The 23,592-nt window shown below is 44.5% G+C and overlaps 1 protein-coding gene across 7 annotated transcripts in view; it reads left to right on the plus strand.

Annotated features, from left to right (window-relative positions):
• Positions 1–151: 151 nt before the first annotated feature.
• TTLL1 (TTL family tubulin polyglutamylase complex subunit L1) overlaps positions 152–23,592 on the plus strand; it is a 44,245-nt gene continuing 20,804 nt past the window's right edge. For 2 of the 7 annotated variants that reach the window (XM_073316879.1, XM_073316897.1), the window contains exons 1-4: positions 152–261; positions 3,412–3,486; positions 16,149–16,265; positions 19,471–19,679. In XM_073316879.1, the coding sequence (XP_073172980.1) occupies positions 3,458–3,486; positions 16,149–16,265; positions 19,471–19,679 (355 nt within the window). In that variant the 5' untranslated portion in view covers positions 152–261; positions 3,412–3,457. Of the gene's footprint in view, positions 262–2,272; positions 2,492–3,411; positions 3,487–10,663; positions 10,899–16,148; positions 16,266–16,430; positions 16,572–19,470; positions 19,680–23,592 lie in introns of those variants that run through there. The other 5 variants (XM_073316909.1, XM_073316889.1, XM_073316917.1 and 2 more) reach the window with 5 other exon arrangements.

Raw genomic sequence — 23,592 nt, forward strand, 5'->3', positions numbered from 1 at the left:
CTCCCGCCCAGCCTGCGCCGCGCCCCGCCCTGCTCCCGCCGCCCCAACCACGGCTCCCCGGCCCGCCCCTGGGTGGGAGCGCCGAGCCGCCCGGCCCCGGCCCCGGCCCCGGCCCGCGCCTTCTGTGCTTCTGCCCATGCCCGGCCCGCCCAGCCGGAGCCGGAGCCGGAGCGGGGCCGTGCCAAGCGGTGCGGACCTCTCCCCCCACCGCCAGCCTTGCAGGCGAGAGCGGCTGCCCTTTGCACGGAGCCTGCCCCAGAGGTTCCCATAGCGACGCGGAGCAGGGGCGGGAAGGGGTGCGGGGCTGCGAGGAGCTCGGCGCGCCGAGCGGCGTGTGCGGAGGGATGAGGAACTGGGGTGACGAACAGGAGCGATACCTGAGCGGGGCTGGAGGGACGAGCGGAGTGGGGACTGGGGAGGAAGCTTTTTCTGATCGATTTCCTGTTTTCAATAAATGTCGACAAAAATGGGATTGTAGCACCTTGACATGAGGGGACTCTCCAGCCTGGTTTTTTCCCAAAGGGCTAGTCATTAAGCACCCCCCTCACCCCCCCCCCCGAGCCAGCAAAACACTTAAACACAGGTGCTTAATTTTAAAGCATGTGAGTAGTCTATGGCCCTACTTGCTTGTTTACAGTTAAGCCTGTGCTTGAACGCTGTGATGGATTGTGGCCCAAGGATTGGATACTTGCAGCTGTCAATCCTACACTTCTGCTAAATTCAGAAGTGGTTGAGGGAGCTCAGCACTTCACAGGATTCCACAATACTCCATAGTATTGCTCAAGGAAGATTACTTTTTAACCTGTTTTGTTACCCCCCCAAAACAGGCTTTAGTGTGCCACTAGAATAACCTCCCTATCACCCCCTTAATCTAAGGTATGGATTTCCAGGGTAGCGAAGGAAAAACTTGGGAGACAAAGATACAGCCTTTTGATAAGTGATTGACACAGGAAGTATCTTTTCATTAATGTAACGAACAATCCCTAATACAATAAATCTAAAAACCTAAATAAAACACAAATCCCTTATTGCAAGTTAAATAGGGTGACCAGATGTCCCAATTTTATAGGGACAGTCCCAATTTTAGGGTCTTTTGCATACAGGCACCTATTAGCCCCCACCCCATCCTGATTTTTTTACACTTGCTATTTGGTCACCCTAAAGTTAAAGGGCATACAAACTGCAATTGCATACAATCCAAGTGATTCTAAGTTATCGCACTCTGTTACAGATGGCCAGTGTGCAACAGATCACTGACAGGAGTTCTTAAATTGTGCTGTGTGTTACATGTATAAATTACAGTTAACACACTCTCATACATATTAATACTAAACTATGATTACTCTGGCAGGCTTACTCTGTCCTGTTGGCTTTCTGGTGCTGTTGTAGCTACCTTTCTCAGTCAGCTCTCTTCAAGTCTCTTGCCAGTTCAACTGCTCTCTACCTCTCACCTGCTTAGCTTCTCTCTGAATTCTTCATCCACTCCTCACTTAACCATCTGCCTTTTATACTGTCCTGTCAGCTGTCAGATCCTTGCTGCACATGCTCGTTGTCTTACCAGAGTTTTTCTGCACCTGCTCCCTGCCAAACATTCTTATCAGTAGGGCCCTACCAAATTCATGGCCATGAAAATGCATCACGGATCAGTGAAATCTGGTCTCCCCTGTGAAATCTGGTCTTGTGTGTGATTTTACCCTATACTATACAGATTTCGCGGGGGGAGACCAGTGTTTCTCAAACTGAGGGTCCTGACACAAAAGGGAGTTGCAGGGGGAGGTCACAAGGATATTTTAGGGGGGTCATGGTGTTGCCACCCTCACTTCTGTGCTGACTTCAGAGCTGGGTGGCCAGATAGCAACGGCTGCTGACTGAGGGCCCAGCTCTGCAGGCAGCAGCACAGAAGTAAGGGTGGCAATACCAGACCAGGCCATCCTTACGTCTGTGCTGCTGTTGGCAGTGGCTTTACCTTCAGAGCTGGGCTCCTGGCCAGCAGCTGCTACTCTCTGGCTGCCCAGCTCTGAAGGCAGTAGCGCTGCCATCAGCAGCAGCCCAGAAGTAAGGGTAGCAGTACCACAAATCCCGACCCCCCTACAGTAACCTTGCTACCCACCCCCCACAACTCCTTTTGGGGTCAGGACCCCTATAATTACAACACCTGAAATTTCAGATTTAAATATCTGAAATCATGACATTTATGATTTTTAAAATCCTATGAGAGTGAAATTGACCAAAATGGACCCTGTATTTGGTAGGGCCCTACTTATCAGATTGAATGCATGCCAACAATGCCTCATTCTTGGATGCATGCCAGTATTGCAGACACAGTGCACATGCTCATTGCCGTTGTTTACCTCAGAGCTATGATTTGCTGACCTTATCATCTGACCTGCAGCTTCTAATGGTGGAGTGACTTTTGCTTATTCAAAATAAAAGCTAGGGGCACAAAATGGAGTCTGAAGAATTTCTCTGGTGTCAAGAGAAAGCAACTGAGGTACATTTTAGTGTGTCTCTGACTGATCTTTAGGAGGGATAAATGGGGCCATAACGTCGGGAGATGTTGATTACGTTCCCAACTTTATTTTGAACAGCTTAGAGAGTATGGAAGGATGGGTCTCATAGAGGATAAGAAAGTCATATTTTCAAGGTCAAAGTCTGAAAGGACTTTCCTAAGATTTGTATGTTGGTAATGGGAAAGAGAAGATTTTGGAAATAGAGCAGAAATAAATCATTAAGGCTTAGTGATAGATTGAGGCTGTGTTAGAATAAGGAATCAAGGAATACATGAGAAGGGAATATTAAAGTAACATGAGAATACATATTTTAACATTTTCTTTGGTGATGATTCTCATGGTGGAAAAAAAGTCGTGGAATTTGTTGAGGTAATAAAGATTACTATTATTCATAAATTATGTGTGTTTGTATATAAATACACACTCAAAGGCCTTATTTTTGCTATAAAATTTTATATTAGAATTTGACTCTAGCAAGTTTAACACTCATGCTGATCAAAGCTTCAGAGGGGTAGCCGTGTTATAGACTAACAGACGTATTGGAGCATGAGCTTTCGTGGGTGAATGCCCACTTTGTCGGATGCATATGGGTATTCACAACGAAGTGGGTATTCACCCATGAAAGCTCTTGCTCCAATACGTCTGTTAGTCTATAAGGTGCCACAGGATTCTTTGCCGCTTATGCTGACCAAAGTTTGCAGTCAGTGTAAACAAGGACAGGACATATTCAACATTGTGTTAGCTAGTCACTACAGGACTGGCTTTAGGGCTCCAAATAAGCCTTCTCCCACATTGCCAGAGTGCGAATGGATTGATGGGTTTCATTTCTCAGTGATTTTCTTCATGTGTAACGGGCCCACCTGTGAGGGGTATTAGTGGTGTGTTTCCTTCCTTATTGCAGTTGCATTTACAGAACGGAAGGCCTGGAAGAGATAATCCGCTTTCATATGGTCCACTGGAGATGGAAAGTTTGTTGGTAAGTTTCCTGCCCCTCCAGGTTAAGCAGGAAAGAGAAGATGAACTCAGGCATGCAGGGTCCCAAACACAAGGCCACAACTAGTCCCTTCTATTATGTATATGGTAAAAAAGTTAAAATGTTTCTCCTACTTGAAGGAGGATGTAAGAAAGATGGAGTCTACTTGCTATACTCCAGCTATCAACCCCTGAATACTCTCCCCACACCTTTCTCATTGAGGTTAGTGAGGGTGAACAGTTTCACTTGAGGAAAAACATTAAAAAGGCAAAACAAAACTACTGCTCCATGCCTTATTGTCCTGTCAAATAGGGAGACTGGATCAATTCATGCCTGTAAAAGGACTTTGCCCTTTATTTATTGTATGATATCATCTCTATGGCACAGAAGGTAAACAACATAAAAAAGCGAAACAGTGGCATAGATACTGAATTCTAAATCAAGTGAGGCTGTCCATAGATTACACAAACCATTTTTTCCATGTAAAAGAAAATAAGAAATATATAATAGATGCTTTCTTTCCTACCCCTAGTGAGTGACCCCAAGGATCGGTTGCAGGATAGTGGTCTTTCCATTGCCTTCAAGAATTCAAGGGGCTTTGGATCAGGCCTTAACTTCTCTGAAACTCAGCTGTACAATGAGTATGATACTTACCTTCAGTCTCACTTAGATGTGTTATGAGACTGAGATATGTAATGTTTACAAAGTACAATCCTCAGATAAAAAGTGCTATGAAAGTTCAAAGTATTTTATAAGTATTTTAAAAGGGGAGTTTATTTATTTATTTTAAAACTATAATTTGTTAATAACTTATTTGAGCTTTTTTTACAGGCAAACTCCTCTTAATCATCTGATAATTTAAACCTTATTTTGATTGTGTTTTGCACTGCATAAGGCCTCATTCCAGCAAACATTTTTACACATGCTTAACTTTTAATATATAAGTAGTCCCATTCAAGTCAGTGAGACTACTCATGCTTAAAGCAAAACACATCTATAAGTGATTGCAGAATTGCATTGATCCTGCTATAGAACTTTTTTATAATTATAAGCATCCTGGTAAAGCTGTGTTTGGCCTTAATTACACTATATTCTGAACTATAATTTTAAAAATTAAAGTACATAATATAAAAAGTTGAATAAATGTATTGGTAAATTGCAACTATGTTGTATATCAGTGGTTCTCAACTTATTTATCATTGTGGGCCGCAGGGACCAGGTGGCAGGGCAGTAGCAACCCAGACCCCGATTCTGGACCCCGGATTCCTGCTGCGCAGCTGCCCTGGACCCCCCACTGTGTGGAGTCCCCCAGATCCATTTAGTTTTTCTCACTTGTGTCAGTTGTCACAGTAGATATTTTTTCATGGTTAAAGGAGGTCCTCTCCATGACTGTTGTCACTCCTTGCTAGAGCTACTGTTGTCACGGGCAGTGGGTGACCCCTCCCCCCAACTTCTTTGGGGAGGCTAGTCCACTGGCCTTGCCTTTTCCAGCTGAGGCCCTACCCCCACGCACTGGAGCCCCAACCCACCCCCCAGAGCTGGGCCGAGCTGCTGGCCCCAGTACTGGGACGGCCCCACTGCCGCCCTGGGCCACTGAAAGGCCGGAGCTCTAGGCCGCCAGTTGGAGTTGAGTGAGCCCCCCGCCGGCTTCAGGTAGAGGGGGAGGCAGAACATGGGTGGGGCCACAGCGTGAGGCAAGGAAGGCTTAGCCTTCCCTGGCCTTTGATACTCGCCACCCATGACTGTTGTATCCTGTCATTTCCACTGCATATGACACAAGCAAGAAAATATAGGGCTTTGTAGGCTTTAGTCCCATAGATTCTAAAAAATTGTGGAGTATTATTAGTCTCTTCCAAGAATTCATATAGTTAGATTCCATTATTGCTTCATAGTTATGTCCCTGGAACTGACCTTATCACCTGAATACAAAGCATAAGTATTATATTCAGATTGATTTATGGATTTAGCTGTTATCTATCTAGCTGTTTCATTCCAGCATACTGCAAAAGTTTACCTTATTTCACCTATGGTCAGGTTATTCTATTTTTAAATGTGATCAGTTGTCTAAATCCATTACTATTAATCATTTATTTCTCCCTTTATTTCCACTATAACTCTTCTGGACTTTACAGTCTGTTACGAAACATATACTTAGTTTTCTATTAACCTTATCACTGGAGGTCAGATTCCTTACTTTCCTCTGACATTCTGCAAGGAGTTCCACTATATAGTGTCTAATCTTAAAATAGCTGTTGCTTGCCATATGCTGGCACTGATGCCGCTAATCTATTAGGTGCATGACTCACCTATCTTCTGGCATCTTTCTTTCAAGGTCCTCATAGCACAGCTGACTATTCATGTCAGCAAGTGTCTATGTGTTATTCTTTATATTATGCCTGAGTGTGCCAATTGCTAATCCTGGGATCAATCCTGCTTCCACCAAAATCAATAAGAGTTTTGCCATCACATTCATTTGGAGCAGGCTTGGGCCACTTAACCTCTCACTTTCTAGCAACTAGCTTTTTCTTATTTCCAGAGTAATTTGAAGAAGGAGAAAGAGGTGTTTAAGAAAGAAATAGACTGCTGAATAACACAGCAATATAAATTAGTATATGTTTCTAAGATGGTCAAACAATGGATGTCAGTAGTAAAATATTCTATACCAGATAATACAAAGCAGTATCTAATTTATATATTATAGGAGGCACATGTAGTAACACCTATAATAAAGTTTGTCTGCCTCTTTCCAGTATAAAACCATGTTTTCAATTGCATTAAATTTGCTGAACTTTGACCACGTGGGTTGAAATTTGCCATTGAGGGTGTCTGCCTCAAGCTGAATTTATTTATTTGTTTAATATTTCAATAAAAGTGCTTCAGCCATTACTAAGAACAAGGTTAAGGAAAACATGCATAATTTTGCTCATGTTCAAATCTTTCTTAAACTGTTTTATTTTTAGAAGCTGTAGCGCCTTCATGCCTTGGAGCCGGGACTTGACATTTGGCTGGGGTTGCTTTGGTGTCAGGGATATAATTTTTGCTGTTCCCATGAAAATACACCCACATTTGACCAAATCATGAGCATCTGAAAATCTCAATTTGCACATGATTAGTAGAAGCTTCTTTGAGTTTGGCAGCTAAAATCTCTGAAGATTCTGTCTGTACTGAGCATGTTCTAACCCAGGTCTGCAGGGGCTCAGTGGAACTTTCTGCCATTGATCCTCCTAGCCACAAGGGACAGGTGTGGTTCCAGGCACAGGAACTAAAAATAGGACGGTCTTTCCTATGCTTTCATTGCTCCACTCCTTTCTGGTGCCTACACAATGAGGAGGAGTGGATGAACAGCCTGACTTAAATGCACAGAGGTCTAGGAGCTGGGCCTGGGGAAGCCAGGGAGTGGGATGAGGATTTGAATCTGAGGGGCCTGGGAGGGTGTCTATATGAGGTCGCTGACTGCAACAAGGACAAGGTGGAGAGGCTGGGGCACAAATGTTTGTAACCACTAGACACTGCCCTCAGTATCTGGAGTAGAACGCAGGATTCCTGAGTCTTACCATACCTCTGTTGTCAGCAAATATCTGTGAAATACGCTGGCAAAACATCCCATCCTTCTCTAGTGCTAGCCCACACCAAAGATGTTAACCTGCTATCTGTTACTCTGTTATCTCAAGAGGCAGAGGTCTGTGCAGTGGATCTGAAAGTTCTAGCCCTGTTGATGAACCATGTGAGTGTCGATATAGTTCCACATGATGGAATTTCTTTTTTTTTTCTGTTTTTTTTTTAACTCTAGGAAATTACATTTAAAAGACTACATTAAAGTTGAGAAGTTGCCATTAAAGTTGCAACGTTAAATACTCAAAAGTTAGGAAATGCCAGCATTAAGGCAGCCTGTGCAACCTTAATTTGGCCCCATGTGTGTATACACTGTGATTAAGGCTAAGATTATGTCACGGAAGTCACAGATTCTGTGACTTCCAGAGACCTCCCTAACATTTTCCACTTCATTGCTGGGGAAATGGTAGGGTGACTAGATAGCAAATGTAAAAAATTGGGACGGGGGTAGGGGGGTAATAGGTGCCTATATAAGAAAAAGATCCAAAAATTAGGACTGTCCCTATAAAATCGGGACATCTGGTCACCCTAGGAAACGGGGCTGGAGCTGGTGAGAGCTCTGGAGCTCCGAGCTGCTGCAGTTGCGAGAGGTCCCCACAGCTCCAGGCCACAGCAGGGGGCCCGTAGCTCTGAGCAGCCACGGGCGGCAGGGGCCCCTAAAGCTCTCTGCCACCTTGGGTGGCTGGCGGACCCAGAGCTCCAATCCACCGCAGACGGCAGGAGGACTCTGGAGCTGCCAGCCACTGTGCAGGGACCCTGGAGCTCTGAGCCACTGTGGGTGGCAGGGGGACTCCAGAGCTCTCAGCCACTGCAGGCAGCAGGGGAACCCCGGAGCTCCCAGCCCCAACCCCAGAACTCTGAGCTGCAACAGGTGGCAGTCACCCCAGAGCTCCAAGCCGCTGTGGGCACCAGAGGGTGCAGCTGCAGCGGATGCTGGACCACCCCCTCCTCTCCCACAGCAGGGTTCCAGCTCTCACCCCCCATCAGCCCCATTTTGTGTCAGTTATTTCTAGTAAAAGTCAGGGACAGGTCACTATTGCCTGATTTTTGGGAGGCTAATAATATTTAGATAATACGGGTTATAGGCTCGCCAATTACTCAGATCAGAAGATAATAAGGTTCTTGTCCCAGAATCAGGCTACACAGAATTTACAGGGACCCTTGAGATGTATGACAAGGAAACTCACGCTGAGAACAAAATGCAGCCTTAAAGCCTTTTATTGAGATAAATGGAATAGTAATGAAACTGTAATCAAATAATCAATTACAACCGCAATAATATTGTTCTAATAATACATGTGGTATTATATACTATAAAGGCTTTTCAATTAATATACTCACACCCTTCCTTGATTACCCGTGATAAAAGACAAAAGACCAGTCTTGCCTCTGGCATGTCAAGAGAATTCAATGTTCCAGGTTCTTGAAGTCTTGAGTGAGAGGTGAAGAACTTAACACTCCAATAATAATTTTAGTATTAATGGAAAACAGAAATCAGATAAATCAATATCTTTAGAAGAAAATAGAAAACAATTTGCACAAAACTTTTGGGACTTAAGCTTCATTTAAAAAAATACTTCCCTAATATTTTTTATTTGACACTTGCCAACTTGCCTTTCTTTTTATTTCAGTTGCTTGAAACAAACTAACAATGAATGAGCTGAACCTACCCAGCATGGTGGTTGCCCCTTTTATAGGGCCTGAGCTCTAGGTGCCCTCCTTCCTTATCCAAACTTAACTCGCTCACCCACAAAAATGTTAGGATACACTTACTCTTTAGGATGGCATGTTTGTACGTATTAATGACATATTCATAACCATTAGTGACCATTAGCTCATCCTCACCTCTGTTATTTCTGTCCGAACTGGTTGTTTCCATGTTCTTTGTAGTGTATCTGTTAAATCTGAAAAAGGCCATGAACTTGGGTGACCTTACCTACCAACTTGATTTAACATGCCCACTTTTCTCTGTTAAAGGTTCCAAACATATATACTGCATGCTCTAGCTCATCATCACCTATCTCGAACATCTGTATGCTAACTTGGCCTAGCTCAACAGATAGGATGTGGACTGTAGGTTCCTTGCATTACAGCTAAAATACTCAAATACAAACAGCCAAAATACTCTAATTATAATAACAAATAATAAACCTAAAATATAACAAGTGGTTAAACTCATAAGAAAAGATATATAGTCAAGCAAGCAGGCTAGCCTTATAGGCTACATCACAGGCTTCAGTGAATTTTTGTTTATTGCCCATGACCTGTCTCTGACTTTTACTAAAAATAACCATGACAAAATTGTAACCATAATTGTGGTATAGTCTTTAATTACATTATTATATACTGCTATTTTCCATGGGGGGAGGAAGGGCTGTAAAAGTCTGGGGATGGGGGTGTAGAGTGTGTGTGTGAATAGTAATTTCTATACTGCAGAGGGTGTCTGGGGGCAGGAAGGAGCTCTCTACAGTGACAAGGTGTCTGTAAGGGGTCTCTGTAATACAGTGACTGGCTTTTTAATTTTACAAGCAAACACTTTCATTCTTTCTCACATGCTGCCCCTCATGCTTGGAAAGAGTTCTCCCATTTTCCTCTTTCAAATCCGTCCTTAAAACTCTTCTTAGCTCTGATGCCTGTAAAAATGTGACAAGCTTAGGCAGCTGGTGTGCTGAGATTGCTGCCTATTATGCTGGCAGATAGTGTCTTCTTGTGCTCCCCCATTTGCCTGTCTGTCTCCACCTGTTGTCATGACTTATGCTTATATTGTAAGCTCTTTGGGGCAAGGACTGTCTTTTTGTTCTGTATTTTTATGGAGCTTAGCACAATGGGGTCCTTGTCCATGACTGTGGCTTGTAAGTGTGTGCTTCCATAATAAATAATAAATAGGGTGGGTGGCTGTTAGGGATGTACGGGTCTGGGGGCTCCACAGTGCAGAGGGTGTTAGTGGTGTAGAAGGGTGGCTGTGTAGTGCTGAGATGTCAGAGGTCTCTGGTTCAGTGGGTGGCTGTGAGGTGCAGGGGTCTTTGGGGTCTCTATGGTTCAGGGGTGGCTATGCAGGTCCAGGGGTCTCGTTGGTTCAAGGGTAGCTGTTGTGGGGGGGGGGGAGTCATTTCAGTGGTTCGGGCGTGGTTGTTCAGGTATGACGGTCTCAGTGGTTCAGGGATGGCTGTGTGGGGCAGCAATCTATGGGGTCTCAGTAATTTGGGGGTGGCTGTGGGGAGGGCCAAGGGAGTGTCTGGGCTTTCAGTAATTTGGGGGTGGCTGTGCAGGTATGGGGATCTCTGGTTGGGGGTGGCTGTGGGACAGGGCTCAGGGGGTCTCTAGGATATTTGTGATTGGGGGTGGCTGTGGGGGTATGGGGGTCTCTGGTTGGGGGTGCTGTGGGGCAGGGCTCGGGGGGGGTCTCAGTAATTTGGGGGTGGCTGTGCGGGTATGGGGGTCTCTGGGATCTCAGTGATTGGGGGTGGCCGGCTCTGTGTTATGGGGGTCTCTAGTAGCCGCCGCCGCCCCTCCCCCGGAAGTGTCCCTCGGCGGGGTGGCCGCGTCCCCTGTTACCAGGGAGTGGCTCCGGAAGCGGTAAGGGCGGCGGCCCTGCTGCGGCTGCTCCCGCTTCCCCCCCCCGCGGGATGCTCGCGGCCGGCCCCTCTCGGCAGCGGGGGCGCATGGAGCCCGCGGGACTGGACGGGCGGGTGCGCGGGCCGTAGCGGGGCGGCGGCGGCCATGGGAGCGGCTGGCGGGGTGTGAGGAGGAGCCGGGGAGCCCCAGCCGGAGTCCCGGCGGGAACAGCCCCCTCCCGCGGGCAGGTGAGAGCCGGAGACCCCGCGGGGCCTGCAGGGGAGGGACCCCCATGGCGGGCAGCGGCTCCCGTTCAGCGCCCCGCGCCCCAGTGCTCGAAAACCCTTCACGCAGCGACGCCCCCGCCCCCCGGGGGGGGACCCCTCCCCCAACACACCAGCCCCCGCCCACGCTGGGGGGGGACACCCGCCTCCCCCAGCTCAGCCTTCCCCAACCCGCCACATGCTAATCCCTCTGTCCCCGGGTGCCAGAAGGGGGGATTCTGCCCCAGCTCCTCTACACTGCTGCTGTGGTGACCACCCATGTCACGCTGATCGTGTATTGCTGTGTCTCAAGCCACTCTATACCCTGTACTCGTGATATATCTTAAATGACCTACTTTATGGAAGTGTACACTGAAATACACGTCTGTCTATAGACACTGCTGAAGGGCCCACTCACTTGCATGTCTTGGGGCTGATTTTTTAAAATTGTATGGGTGTAATGGTATGTATTTTAATACAGGGTTAAGTATACAGAATTTAATTCTGCATAGCCTTGACACTGGTACTCCTTGGGGCTCTGACCCTGTAAATGCTTACTACCAAGTGAGTTGGTAGTACCATGAGTTCCTAGTCCGTGATTTTTTCCATTGTGACAATGGGACTACTCTCAGTAGCAAACACTATGTTCAGTAGTAAACGCTTGTGGGAGTGGGCCTATGGAGTTTGTATTGATCTAGTTTATATTTATCACTTTATATGTGATGTGTTTCTAGTCATTCTGGATTACTGATCTCTCTAGTTCCGATTAATTTACTTATATTTTTATTTTGTTATGTGTCAGTTCATTGTTTGTTCATCAGTTCATTTGTTATGTAGCAGTTCAACTTTTACTGTTCAGCCCCTGTTTATTTGATATTTAAGAACTTTTAAAATATACCTGGTATCAGATAAAATGATCCTGCAGTTTTCTTAGGCAGGCCAAACTTCCACTGACTTCGTGAGATTTTTATATTAACTTTGATTGGTGTTGCTTGAGTATGAACTCAGAATTGTTCAGGGGGTTGGGGTGTGGGAGGGGGCCTAGGGCTAAGGAAGGGGGTTTGGGGTGCTGGCTCCGGGAGAGGGCTCAGGGCTAGGACAGGGGGTTGGGGTGCAGGAGGGGGCTCAGGGCTGAGGAAGGGGGTTTGGGGTGCTGGCTCAGGGCTGGGGCGGAGTGTTGGAATGCAGGATGGGGTAGGGGGTGCTGGCTGTGGGAGGGGGCTCAGGGCTGAGGAAGGGGTTTGGGGTGCACGAGGGGGTTTTGGGTGCTGGCTCAGGGCAGGGGGTTGGGGTGTGGGCTCCCGGTTGGCAGTGCTTACTGTGGGCAGCGGGACTAAGGCAGGCTCCCTGCCTGCTCCGGCCCTGCGCCGTTCCCAGAAATGGCCAGCACGTCCCTGCAGACCTTGGGGGAGGGCATGAGGCTCTGTGTGCTGCCCCTCCCTGCAGGCACCGCCCCCGCAGCTCCCATTTCCTGCAGTTCCCCCTTCCCGGCCAATGGGAGCTGCAGGGATGGTGCCTGCAGAGCCCTCCAGGGCCGCTGGGATGTGCTGGCCACTTTCAGGAGCGGCGTGAGGCAAGGGCAGGCAGGGAGCCTGCCTTAGCCCTGCTGTGCTGCCGGATTTTTAGTATCTGGAGATCATGGTCGACTGGATTAACCAGTCAGTCGTGATCTACCGGTTGGTAACCACTGATCTAATCACACTTGCAGGGAAGGGGAAGTGGAGGAGGGAGAGAGGCATATAGGATATAAATCCCTATAGACTGAGCATTAGATATTGGATTAAATTTATAGCCTTAAAGTATTACCTATACTGATTGTAGCCTTAAAGTATTACCTATACTGTTGAATATACGTTGTTACTTTCCTATAATCTTTTTCAGAGTTACTGTAGCCCGTTGACAAAAATATTTTTGCTTGCCGTTATTTGTAAATACATTATAAAAAATACAAAGCTTTAAACAGTCTAATTATGCATCCTACTGGGATAATCAAATCATCCAAATATCCTGAGTGCTAAATTTGAGTCTCTTGTAATATTGACCTCCCATTAGATCTTGAGTCCTTTAAAAATAGGGACATCAAGATTTAATGTTCCTAAATGAGACGAAGGATGGTCTTGCGGTTTAGACACTGGGGGTTAAATTCTGTGCTTAACTTTGCCACACACTTCCTCTGTCACCTTCAAAAAGTTACCTAATCTCTCTGTTGCCCTGGTGGGGATATTTCCCATCCTCATCATTGTGTTGTGAGGATAAATTCACCTACATCTGTGAAGAACTCAGATGCTACAGTAAGGAGGGCCTGTTTAAGTACCTAGATAGAGTAGGTGTGTGTGTTTTAATTATTTAAAAAAAAAAAAGGCAGAAAAAGAAACTTTGTAGTAGTCTTTAGTCACCACGTAGAAGCAATAAAGGAGGGTACAAACACAGTTCATTTCTCCTGTAGCTTTGAAATTCACCTTTTACCCTGGAAGGTGGTGATATCCCCAGAGTTTAAACAGGGGAGGGGACTAACTAGTCTGCTGTGGTTTAATAGACTGGAGGAGTCAGTTTTAAAAATCTCTAGAAGACGCTCCTCACAGGTCTGAGTGCATGACCTCCTTGGGAGCAAGATACCAGAACTACTAACAGAACCTCTCTCTCCCACCTGGTAGTGTAGAGCTGTTTTGCTAGGCCAGTATCTCCTATGCGTTAATTAAGAAAATATAGGATGTGTTGTAATATTTTAGTAAAAAGATGGCCCTGTGGAAAAGATGCCGTGGCAGCCAGCTTCCTTTGTATTTAATTTTGGTTTTCAGAAATTAGTTTATTGTGCCTCTAGTTTGTTTGTAATAGATTACTTTGAAGTGAAGAAAAGGGCGAGAAGCCCTGAATGCTTGCGCTTTTAATAATACAGTGAGATCACATATATTAGTGAGTCATTTACTGACAATGAAAAACAGACTTCCCTTCAGTTAAATGAGCCCTTTAAAGCCTTTGCAGGATCAGGACCTAAGATAGTAGAAGGAGGCACCTGCCCCGAAGAATTTACAATCTGAATAGACAAGACAGACAAAGGTAGGAGAAATATAAAATGGAGATAATACTTCCTCTGAGGGTTGAACTTGAACCACAGAGAAATTAAGTAATTTATCCAAGGTCCCATAGGAAGTCTGTAGCAAAGCTGGGAATTGATGACAGAATTCTCCTTCCTCTGTAGGATGGGGCACGGGTCACTTGCGGGAGGATTTTCTGCACCTTGAAGTCTTTAAACCATGATTTGAGGACTTCAATAGCTCAGACATAGGTGGGTGGGTGAGATTTGGTGGCCTGCATTGTGCAGGAGGTTAGACTAGATGATCATAATGGTCCCTTCTGACCTTAATATCTATGAGTTCTATTCCGTGTGCCTTGACCCCAAGATCACTCTTTCTCTCACACAAGTCTGCCTTGTATTTTTTAATCTTCAGTAAAAAATTAAAAGCATAATTGAGGGTCCATTAGTAAATGTGAGTTTGAAGTTTTAATTTCTGATTCACTTGAAAATCATACACTTCAATTCATTTATTAAGTTATTCGCCTTTTGATGTCTCTATTTTATACACCAGAATAGATGCAGAACATTGTGTGAGATGTTTTTTACGTTTTTTTTCTGGCTCTCAGATGACAGGAGTTTGTCCTTTACCTGTTGTCCCAGGCAGAGCCAGGAGAGAACTCTTGTCTGTTTTAGTCAGAATAGTAGCATTTGATCTGAGGAGCATTACGGGAGGTTTTTTTTAACCTATTATTACAAGTCAGCAATTTTCCATTTTTTTCAAATAGCTATGCGGGGAGCTAACTAGGCAACTCCTCCGGAGTTCAATTTTAAAAGTAACTTTTGGATTGAATAGCAACATTGGGGTTTTGCGTATCATAACTTAACCCTGTTGAAGACAAAGACCGGTCATCTTTGGCTCCACTAGCCAATTTAATTTGCATAATAGTTAAACCATGCTCTTCCAATTAGTTCCATTCTGCCAGATGCCTGCACCCACTGAGATCTTCAGTGACTTCATTGTAACATGTCTCTTAGATTTTTTTTGATTGTGTATTGGAAGGGTGTTATGCAGCTATGTGAGAAATGAGATATAGGAAGTGAGCTCTAGATGACAGGAAGTGACTGTTTCATCAGGGTGTGGTTTTTAAGGGCTCTTCTTCAATAAGCATTGTGAGGACCTTGACTCGGGAGATTAGTATTGTTAACTCTCTTGAGAGTTGCTTGTCAGTGTATCCAACCAGAAGCAAGTTGCTAACCAGCAGTTGTATGACATAAAGAAACAATAATATGAAAAACAAAAAGGGGATATTGAAATTAAATAAAAAAATTCTGTCCTACAGTATGCTGTGGATATTTGATAGAGGATTCCCAACATAAATCCTTTACATAGTCTCACATTGTTGTTTTCATAGTTGCTGAGTAAGGTGGGCCATGAAATATCTGCCATTTAAAAGAGACATATTTTCATTTAAGTGTTGACTATAAGTGATAAAATTTCCAGTGCACTAAATTTTATTTTGTAAACATTATCCAAGATAAAGGCAAGTTGGTGGTCTCAGTTCAGTGGACAGATAGTCACAAACACAACTGATGCTAATCAGTACTCTTGTTAGCAGTTTTGGAGAGGCCATAGAGACTTGAATTACGTTCTCATTCCTAAATATAGTCCCTAAGTGAGATTTGAGAGACACTGTCAGGGCAGCATGAAAGAGGGTTGCAACTACTGCTGCCCATGCTATATCTGTTCTGGGAATACATATAGGACTTCAGTCTCTAGTGCTAATGCAGCCATCATCTTTCTTAAATGCTGAATGAATTTACTTCCTCCTCCTCTAAAAAAAAGTTAAAGGTAAATTACCCTGTGGATACACTTTCATTTCCCCATTTGGATTTATCTGGTCTGTATTGGGAGCTTGATAGATTCATGGAAGATAGGTCCATCTATGGCTATTAGCCAGGATGGACAGGAATGGCGTCCCTAGCCTCTGTTTGCCAGAAGCTGGGATTGGGTAACAGGGCATGGATCACTTGATGATTACCTGTTTGTTTATTCCCTTTGGGGCACTTGCCGTTGGCTACTCTCAGAGGACAGGATCCTGGGCTTGATGGACCTTTAGTCTGATCTAGTATGGCCCTTCTTATGTTCTTATGTATCAAGTACAAAATGAAAGAGAGGCAGTCTTGAAAGTATACAACGTTACAAGTTGATTTTTCTTTAGGATAATGGCAGGAAAAGTGAAATGGGTAACTGACATAGAAAAGTCCGTGCTAATAAATAACTTTGAAAAGAGAGGATGGATTCAGGTGGCAGAAAATGAAGACTGGAATTTTTACTGGTAAGTACATATAAGAATTCTCATAATTTTCAATTTGTGACACATTTTCAAATGTACTTTTCCATAACTAAAACCAGTGTTAATGATTTATTGTTAATGTTCACTAATGTCTTGTAACATTGAGAGGGAAGCATGCCTCCATTAAATTGCCAGTGTTTTCTGCAGCACTGCAGGGCCTTGATCCTACAGTTACATCTGCATGAGGAGACCCTTCTACCTGTGCAGGCCCCATTGAACTCAGTAGGGCTCCCCATGGGTGCATGGGTCTGTCTCTAGTAATCCAGTGGCAGGATTGAGGCCTAGGAGGTAGGTGTGGTTTTTTTTTTTCTTGGATTGTTTCATGGGGTTGGGGGGGGGGAGGGGAGAGGTTGTTTGTTTTGAAAGGCTGCCACCTGAAACATATACAGTGTAGTTTTAGCTATGTCAGTCTCAAGATATTAGAGAGACAAGGTGAGGTAATATCTTTTAGTTTTACTGGACCAACTTCTGTTGGAGAGAGAGACAGACTTTTGAGCCACACAGAGATCTTCTTCAGGTCTGGAGAAGGTACTCTGAGAATCACAGCTAAATGCAAGATGGAACTGATTGTTTAGCATAAGTAGTTAGCATCTATACTAAGGGACCATTTAAGGTAGAGTAGCCCATTAACACCTCTACTTTCATGGGGCAAAAAGGGGGATTAGTGTGTTACAGATTCTTATTACAACCATCTGTACCCCACTAACCCCCCTTTTTGCCCCATGACTGCAGAGGTCCACTTTTTGCCATGGGCCCGGCCCCCTGCACCTCATCAACCCACGAGGCCCCACCCTGCCCCCCCCGGCCAGGCTGGAAGCTGGAGCCTGGTCCAGGTAAAAGTAGCCCATGCATCCCAGGGAACTGTGGACCTTCCACCTGCCTGGGGGGAGAGGGCCTCTGAGAGCAGCCCCCAGCCTGTGCCCCCACCCCCAGGCTCCCCGCCAGGGCAGATCGAGGGTCCGCATCTCCTCACAGCTGTCCGGGTGGCTCTTACCATGACCCAGCTGCAGCTCGTCAGGCATGACCTGGGGGCCCAGAGCCCGCACCCCCTCCCACATCCCGAGGTGCCGCCCCCAGGTCATACCTCATGCTCCCCCCGCCACACTTTTAGGAAGAATCCCTCGCCCCTGATTATTGGTGTTTTAATTCTGTGCTGCTATGGCTCAGAGTGACACTGGTAGCCAACCCTCAAGCATAAAGGTCTCACCTTGGCTTCCACCAGCCTAATTGCTCTTTGCAGGGTGACCCCAACAGCCCTTCTGGTTCCATGTCTCCTCAAATTCGTCCACCCTGAGTTCTTAATCACCAGACACTCAGACTTTTCCCCTTTGGTTCATCACCCCCAAAGGGGAGAAACCAGTCCCCCAGATACCAGCTTACTTTGGCGCACACACTCCACACCAGAGACCTGCTTGGGGTACAAATAAACAAAAAGTTTATCTAATAGAAAAATCAGAGATTCAAAGATGAAATTGTAAGGGGAAGCAAACACATTCAAGTGACACAGAAAATAAACGTAAAGCTATAACCTTAGGCTTTACATTTTCAAATGAGATAAACTTCACTTTCTAACACAAGTTGCCTATTGCCTCTGAACAGTTTCCCAGCATACTCCGTGTCATAGAGAGGATCCACGATTTCACAGACAGCACCGCCAATTGACTGTCCTTTAGCTTCTGAATGGAGACCTCAGTTTCAAGCCTCCTATTTGAAAGGGCTTTTTCTTTTCTTTTGTTCTCTTGTCTTGGCGACTTCTGGTTATTCAGGGTGGGAAAGCTCTAGCTGGGATGTCGGTGTTTTCTCACTAAAGCTATGTCTACACCTCACAGCTTTTAGCGACACAACTGTGCTGCTACAGCTGAGCCACTAAAAAGCGCACAGTGTAGCCACTGTTTGTCGGCTCTCCTACCGACAAAAAACTTCCACCTCGTACCCTCTCCCCCAACGAACAGCGTTGTCAGCAGGAGAGTGCTTCTGCCAATAAAGAGCTGTTCACCCTCGTGTCTTGTCGTCGGCAAAACTTTTGTCTTTCTGGGTGTGTGATTGTGTGTGTGTGTGTTTTAACACCCCTGAAAGAAAAAAAGTTTTGTCGTCCAGTTGCCAGTGTAGACATAGCCTAACTCTAATGACCCATCCTTTGTCTTTTCCTGGATTCTACAATATTAGGTGCTTGGAGCTAGTCTCTTCTGTTTGGGGAGGCAGACCCTCCCTGCCTGATTGCACTACAAATCACAAGCACCGTTTTGTGTATATGTGAATTCTTAAAGTCATTATGGTCTGTATATAGATCTCATAATGACCATTAAGTTTAGAACATTACAGACTTTCATAAAAGACCTTACTCAGCATTGTATAGAATCAGATGATTCATTTGCCTGTTTGGAGTTCAGGCCTCTTGTCCCGTTGGAGTGTCTGGGCCTTGATTGTCATAGTCAGTCACATTAAAAGGTGCAGATCTGTGACCCTCCCTCTTCTTTCTTACATGAGGAATGAAATAGTTAGCAATGTGGATGTCAAAGTGGGACCCACAACTTACGGAGATGAATATTGCAGTTCACACCTCCCAGTGCTATTGTTCCAGGCTCTTTGCAGACTCTCAGATATGTCTGAATTGTATTCATATTTTTGAGGTTTCCTTCAAACCATAGGTTAGATTTCTTTTCTTTTTATAGAAAAGGAAAGTTGAGATTTTGAAGAACAAGATAGTAGCTCCAGAGAGGTGCTGCTATGGTGTGTGAGCATGTATTGTGTATTTCCAAGCCCTGTTGAGGACTGATTGGCCACTGATAGTGCCAGGATAGGATGGGCACAAATTGATTCCTTTCTGTCCCTGCCCTGGTTTCAGAACTGATGTAGGAGTAAATAGTGCCTGTAGGCCTGCAGTCTTGTCTGGAGGGGTTTCATCTGGATTCATTAACATTGATTCAGGATGTGCTGAAGTTTCAATCATAACCTAAGTATACATCCTATAAAGAGAAAAGTTAAACACAGAGAGAGGGCACAGATTCCCTTAAAAGTAGTATTCCTTAACATTATGGTATATTTGGTCCTTTTCTCTTTTAATCTTCTAAATTCAGTACATTAACCAAAGTGGAATTAAAAAATAAAGGAGACAACAACTTGATTGTCGTCCTTTTGAATGCTGTTGCTTGGGAGGAAATCATCTGATATTTGTTTCACCTTCCAGGATGAGCGTACAAACCATCCGCAATGTTTTCAGTGTGGAAACTGGTTACCGGCTTTCTGATGACCAAATCGTCAACCATTTCCCGAACCACTATGAGCTGACAAGGAAGGACTTGATGGTGAAAAATATCAAGAGATATAGGAAAGAACTAGAAAAAGAAGGGAGTCCTCTTGCAGAGAAAGATGAGAATGGAAAATATATTTATTTAGGTATATATTTCTGACTGCCAGCATCATTCTTGTTATTGACCACACATAGATTATACATGAAAAAAGTTTATTTTGTGATAATAGTAGGATAAAACTGCAGATTAATGCACTTTAAACAAAAGCAGTACTGGATGTTGGAATCTGTTTGGGATTGTTGCCTAAGATAGATAAATTTACATGTCACAGCTTTAGTATGATGCTTTCAGAAAATTTAGTGCTCAAAGATGTCAGAAAGTCTTGGAGACAAAAATTGCGTATTTTTTTTATTTGCAGAATAGGTTTGGTGTGGGCAGTGAAATTGCAAGCATCACCAAATTACCTGTCAAAGTGCCTCAGTGCTGCTCTTTAAAGACTATTTTTAAGGGTGCCATAATTCAATGTCCACATTCAGGCTTTCGCATCTTTGCTAGTATCTTGTCAACGGTACGTTTATAGTCGTGGTTCTAATTATGTAGCAGGGCTGCAACCAATAACTGAGTTCCCATTCCTGTGTAGTCAAACAGCCATCAGATGGTAACAAAAATTAAAAATTCTGTGCAATATTTTAAAATTCTGCAAATTTTTTGTCAAAATAATATAATCAAGCTGGTTTCAGTTATTTTTGGTAATTTAATTAAGCTACAATACAATAAATGGAGAATGGGAGTAGGGAGCATTGGAGGAAATCACCAAACCCCCTTTGTATAATAGTAATGTAGCTAGTACTGCCCCTTTACTTCTAGTTATTAGTCAACAAATATATGCAGCCATATGCTCAGTGTTACTGAAGAACAAGTGAGGGCTGGGGACTCAAACTCACAATTTATACTGTCTACTGACCATCTCCGAAAATGTCAGTAGCAAATAGTTAACGGAGCACATTTTGATAGGAAATTAATTGTTTCATTCCAAAAATTTTAGACCAGTTCTAATCACTAAAGCACCATAAGCATTTATAAGGCCATAATGTCCTTTACAGTAAGGCTCCTTTGTACCACTGTGGCAATGTAAAGGAGCCTTAACATTTTTTACACCTGTTTTATACTCCTGGGGAATTCACTAAGCAGGCACGCAGCTACGTTCTGCTCTGCCTGAGGGAACAGAGCCTGCCCCACGCCTACCTCTTCAGAAACACCCCAAAGCCCTGCCTCTCCATGCCAAGTGTGCCACAATAGTGAGCGAGAGAGACAGTGTGTCTCTCTCACACACACGACTTCGCAGCCCCCACCGTGAGGTGATTTGTTTCTACCAGCTGCTTTGAGTGCCCAAACCAAACTGCCCGCACTGCCGGGGAGGAGGTGCATGACCGCTCTTGCAGCTTCCCTTTGCTTCCCTGTCAGAAGTCATTTTTCTGCTGGGAAGCAAAGAAATCTGTGGGGGCCATGAATTCTGCGCATCCACAGTGATGCAGAATTCCCCCCAGGAGTAAAATGTAGGACACTGCCTTGGTTGGTGGATTTTTGAACCAGTGTCTTGGATAAAAGGCTCCATCACCTGTTTATTTATCCTATAACTTTCTCCTCCTCTACTGCTTCACTGCTGATCCTCCACCCCAGTGTCTGTGATGTTGTATTTTGTTGATGATTAATGATGTCAGAGTTTGGGATGCGTCTCTGGTGCTTTTGTGGATCTATCTAAAACTTGATGTCTGTTGAATCACTAGATGGGAGGTAATTCAGTTGGAGCTTTGCATTTTTTTTAGGACTGGGATCTGGCTCGTGTTTGGGGGGTGTCAGGAGCGAAGTAATGGGGGCCATTTAACATTTAGTATGTGGGTAAAATTGCAAAATGAAAACAAGAAATCCCAGATGTTTTTAATTCCCTTTTGATGTTTGCATAACTTTATTAAGTATACTAAATTTATTTAGTTAACCCCTGCTACTCTGACCCCTGAAAATATAGCAGCCCCAAAAAAACCTTTCTTGTGCCACTGAAGAGAACAAAAAAAATTGCACAGAAGATTTTGATGGTAGTAGGTCATGGTTAAGGCTAAGATTTTTGTCATGGCTATTTTAGTAAAAGTCATGGACAGGTCCTGGCCAATAAACAAAAATTCACGGAGCCCGTGATCTGTCTGTGATTTTTGCTGCTCCATGGTTTCCCCTGCAATGTGGTGGCTGGGAGTTATGGGGTTCCCCCTTTGCCTGCAGCAGCTGGAAGCTGCAGGGGGGGCCCCCTCTGCCCACGGTGACTGGGAGCTGCAGGGTGACCATATTTCCCAAAGGAAAAACGGGACACCCCCAGCTACAAGCCTGAGCGCGTCCCCCCCCCCCCCCCCGAGGACCCCTCAGGAGTCTGTCACCTGTTGCTGGAACCTCGCAGGGGACCTCGTGTCGCTGCTGTCACCTGTCGCTAGAACCCTGCCACGGTCCTGCTGGCTGCCAGCTCCAGAGTCCTGCAGTCCCTGGGGCTGAAGCACAGAATATCACGGATGTCATGGAAGTCATGGTTTCCATGACTTCCATGACATAAACGTAGCCTTAGTCAGGATATTGTTCTTGTGTGTGAACAAGCGAGTAAAAAAAAAAAAAAAGTCACCACACTAACTAAAAGAACACACACAATTCTATAGTATATTACATTTTCAAAGCTCTTCTCAAACATTGCCTTGAAAGTTAATGGTTGAATCTTCTACAAATAGAAAAAATGAGGCAAAGAGGCTGTAACTTGCTCAGGGCTTCAGAGGCAGTTAATAATTGGGATTAACGCTTGGGCATTCCTGGTTCCCTGTCCAAAACTCAGAGTACTGAACCATATGCCCCTCTTGTATACCACTACTCACATGTATGGAGGAAGACAAATCCAATTGCAGACACATGTTTTAAGCTTCTAAATTGGTGCTAATAACAAAGTGAATGTTATTTTAAATTGACATACTTTGGGTGGCCCCTTTTAAAAGTTACTCTGAATCACTGTCACAAAAAGCCATTATTTCCCTTTTATTGAGGTTAAGAATTTTCTCACTTTTTAATCAGAACTATACCTCACAGTTCTGGAAGTGTGGTTGAAGGCAGGTATATCAGTTGTAGAATAGTTAAAGCCCTTTTCCCTATGAAGTGGAAGAGGTTAGCTCAGATTAATTATGGACACCTGAATCTGATTAAGGGCAGCCTGTGGCTTTTAAAAACCTCTTCCATTAATGGTGAAAAGAGAAGAGGGTTGAGACTCAAGCTGCAGAATGGTTGTGTTTATTCAGGGGATAAAGAGCTGCTTTTTCCTATAAGGGAAAATCTAGTCTTTATATCTGTTTGGAGAGAGGGCCTTGGTTCCCAGCATAGTTGGGCCCAGAGTGGGTAGAGAGGGTGGCTGGCAATTGGTAGCCAGCAAAAGAAGAAGCAGTACGCCAGTGGGAGTTAGGAAATGTAATTTTTCTGTTTTTGTTTAAAGAAACCTTTGGGCCAACCCTAAGGCCTAAACAGTAAATATTATAAATAAACCAATGTGAAGTATTAAACCTCCGGAGTGGGACTGATTTACTCCAGACCCTCTCAATGCAGAGAGAGAAACTCTCAGCCCTGATGTGACAAAAGAGGTGTGTTGTTACAGAATCAAAAGAAGAAGGATGAAAGAGGGTGTTGGGAAGGTTTGTGGTTTCATGCGGAGACTTAGCTGTGAGATTCTAGAACTTTTTACCAACTATTTCATAACTAAAAGAGCTTTCTCTTATTCGTGGGACAAAATATTTAAAGCCTTTACAAGATTTTTCACTTTAGAACCCACCAAGTTCCATTTTTTCCAAGTTGTCCCAGATTGAGGTGTCAATAGAGGAGGTTTTGGAACAAATTGCTAAATTAAATAGCAGTGGTCACCAGGATCAGATGGTTTTCACCTAATAGTTCTGACTATGTTCTCTCATATCAAAAGGGGGTAGATCAGACAAGGACACAGGAGTCAATCTGTACTGAAGAATGGAAAGCCAGCGAAGATATTTTTA

Source organism: Lepidochelys kempii, chromosome 1 (genome assembly GCF_965140265.1).
Source record: "Lepidochelys kempii isolate rLepKem1 chromosome 1, rLepKem1.hap2, whole genome shotgun sequence".
Lineage (NCBI taxonomy): Eukaryota > Metazoa > Chordata > Testudines > Cheloniidae > Lepidochelys > Lepidochelys kempii.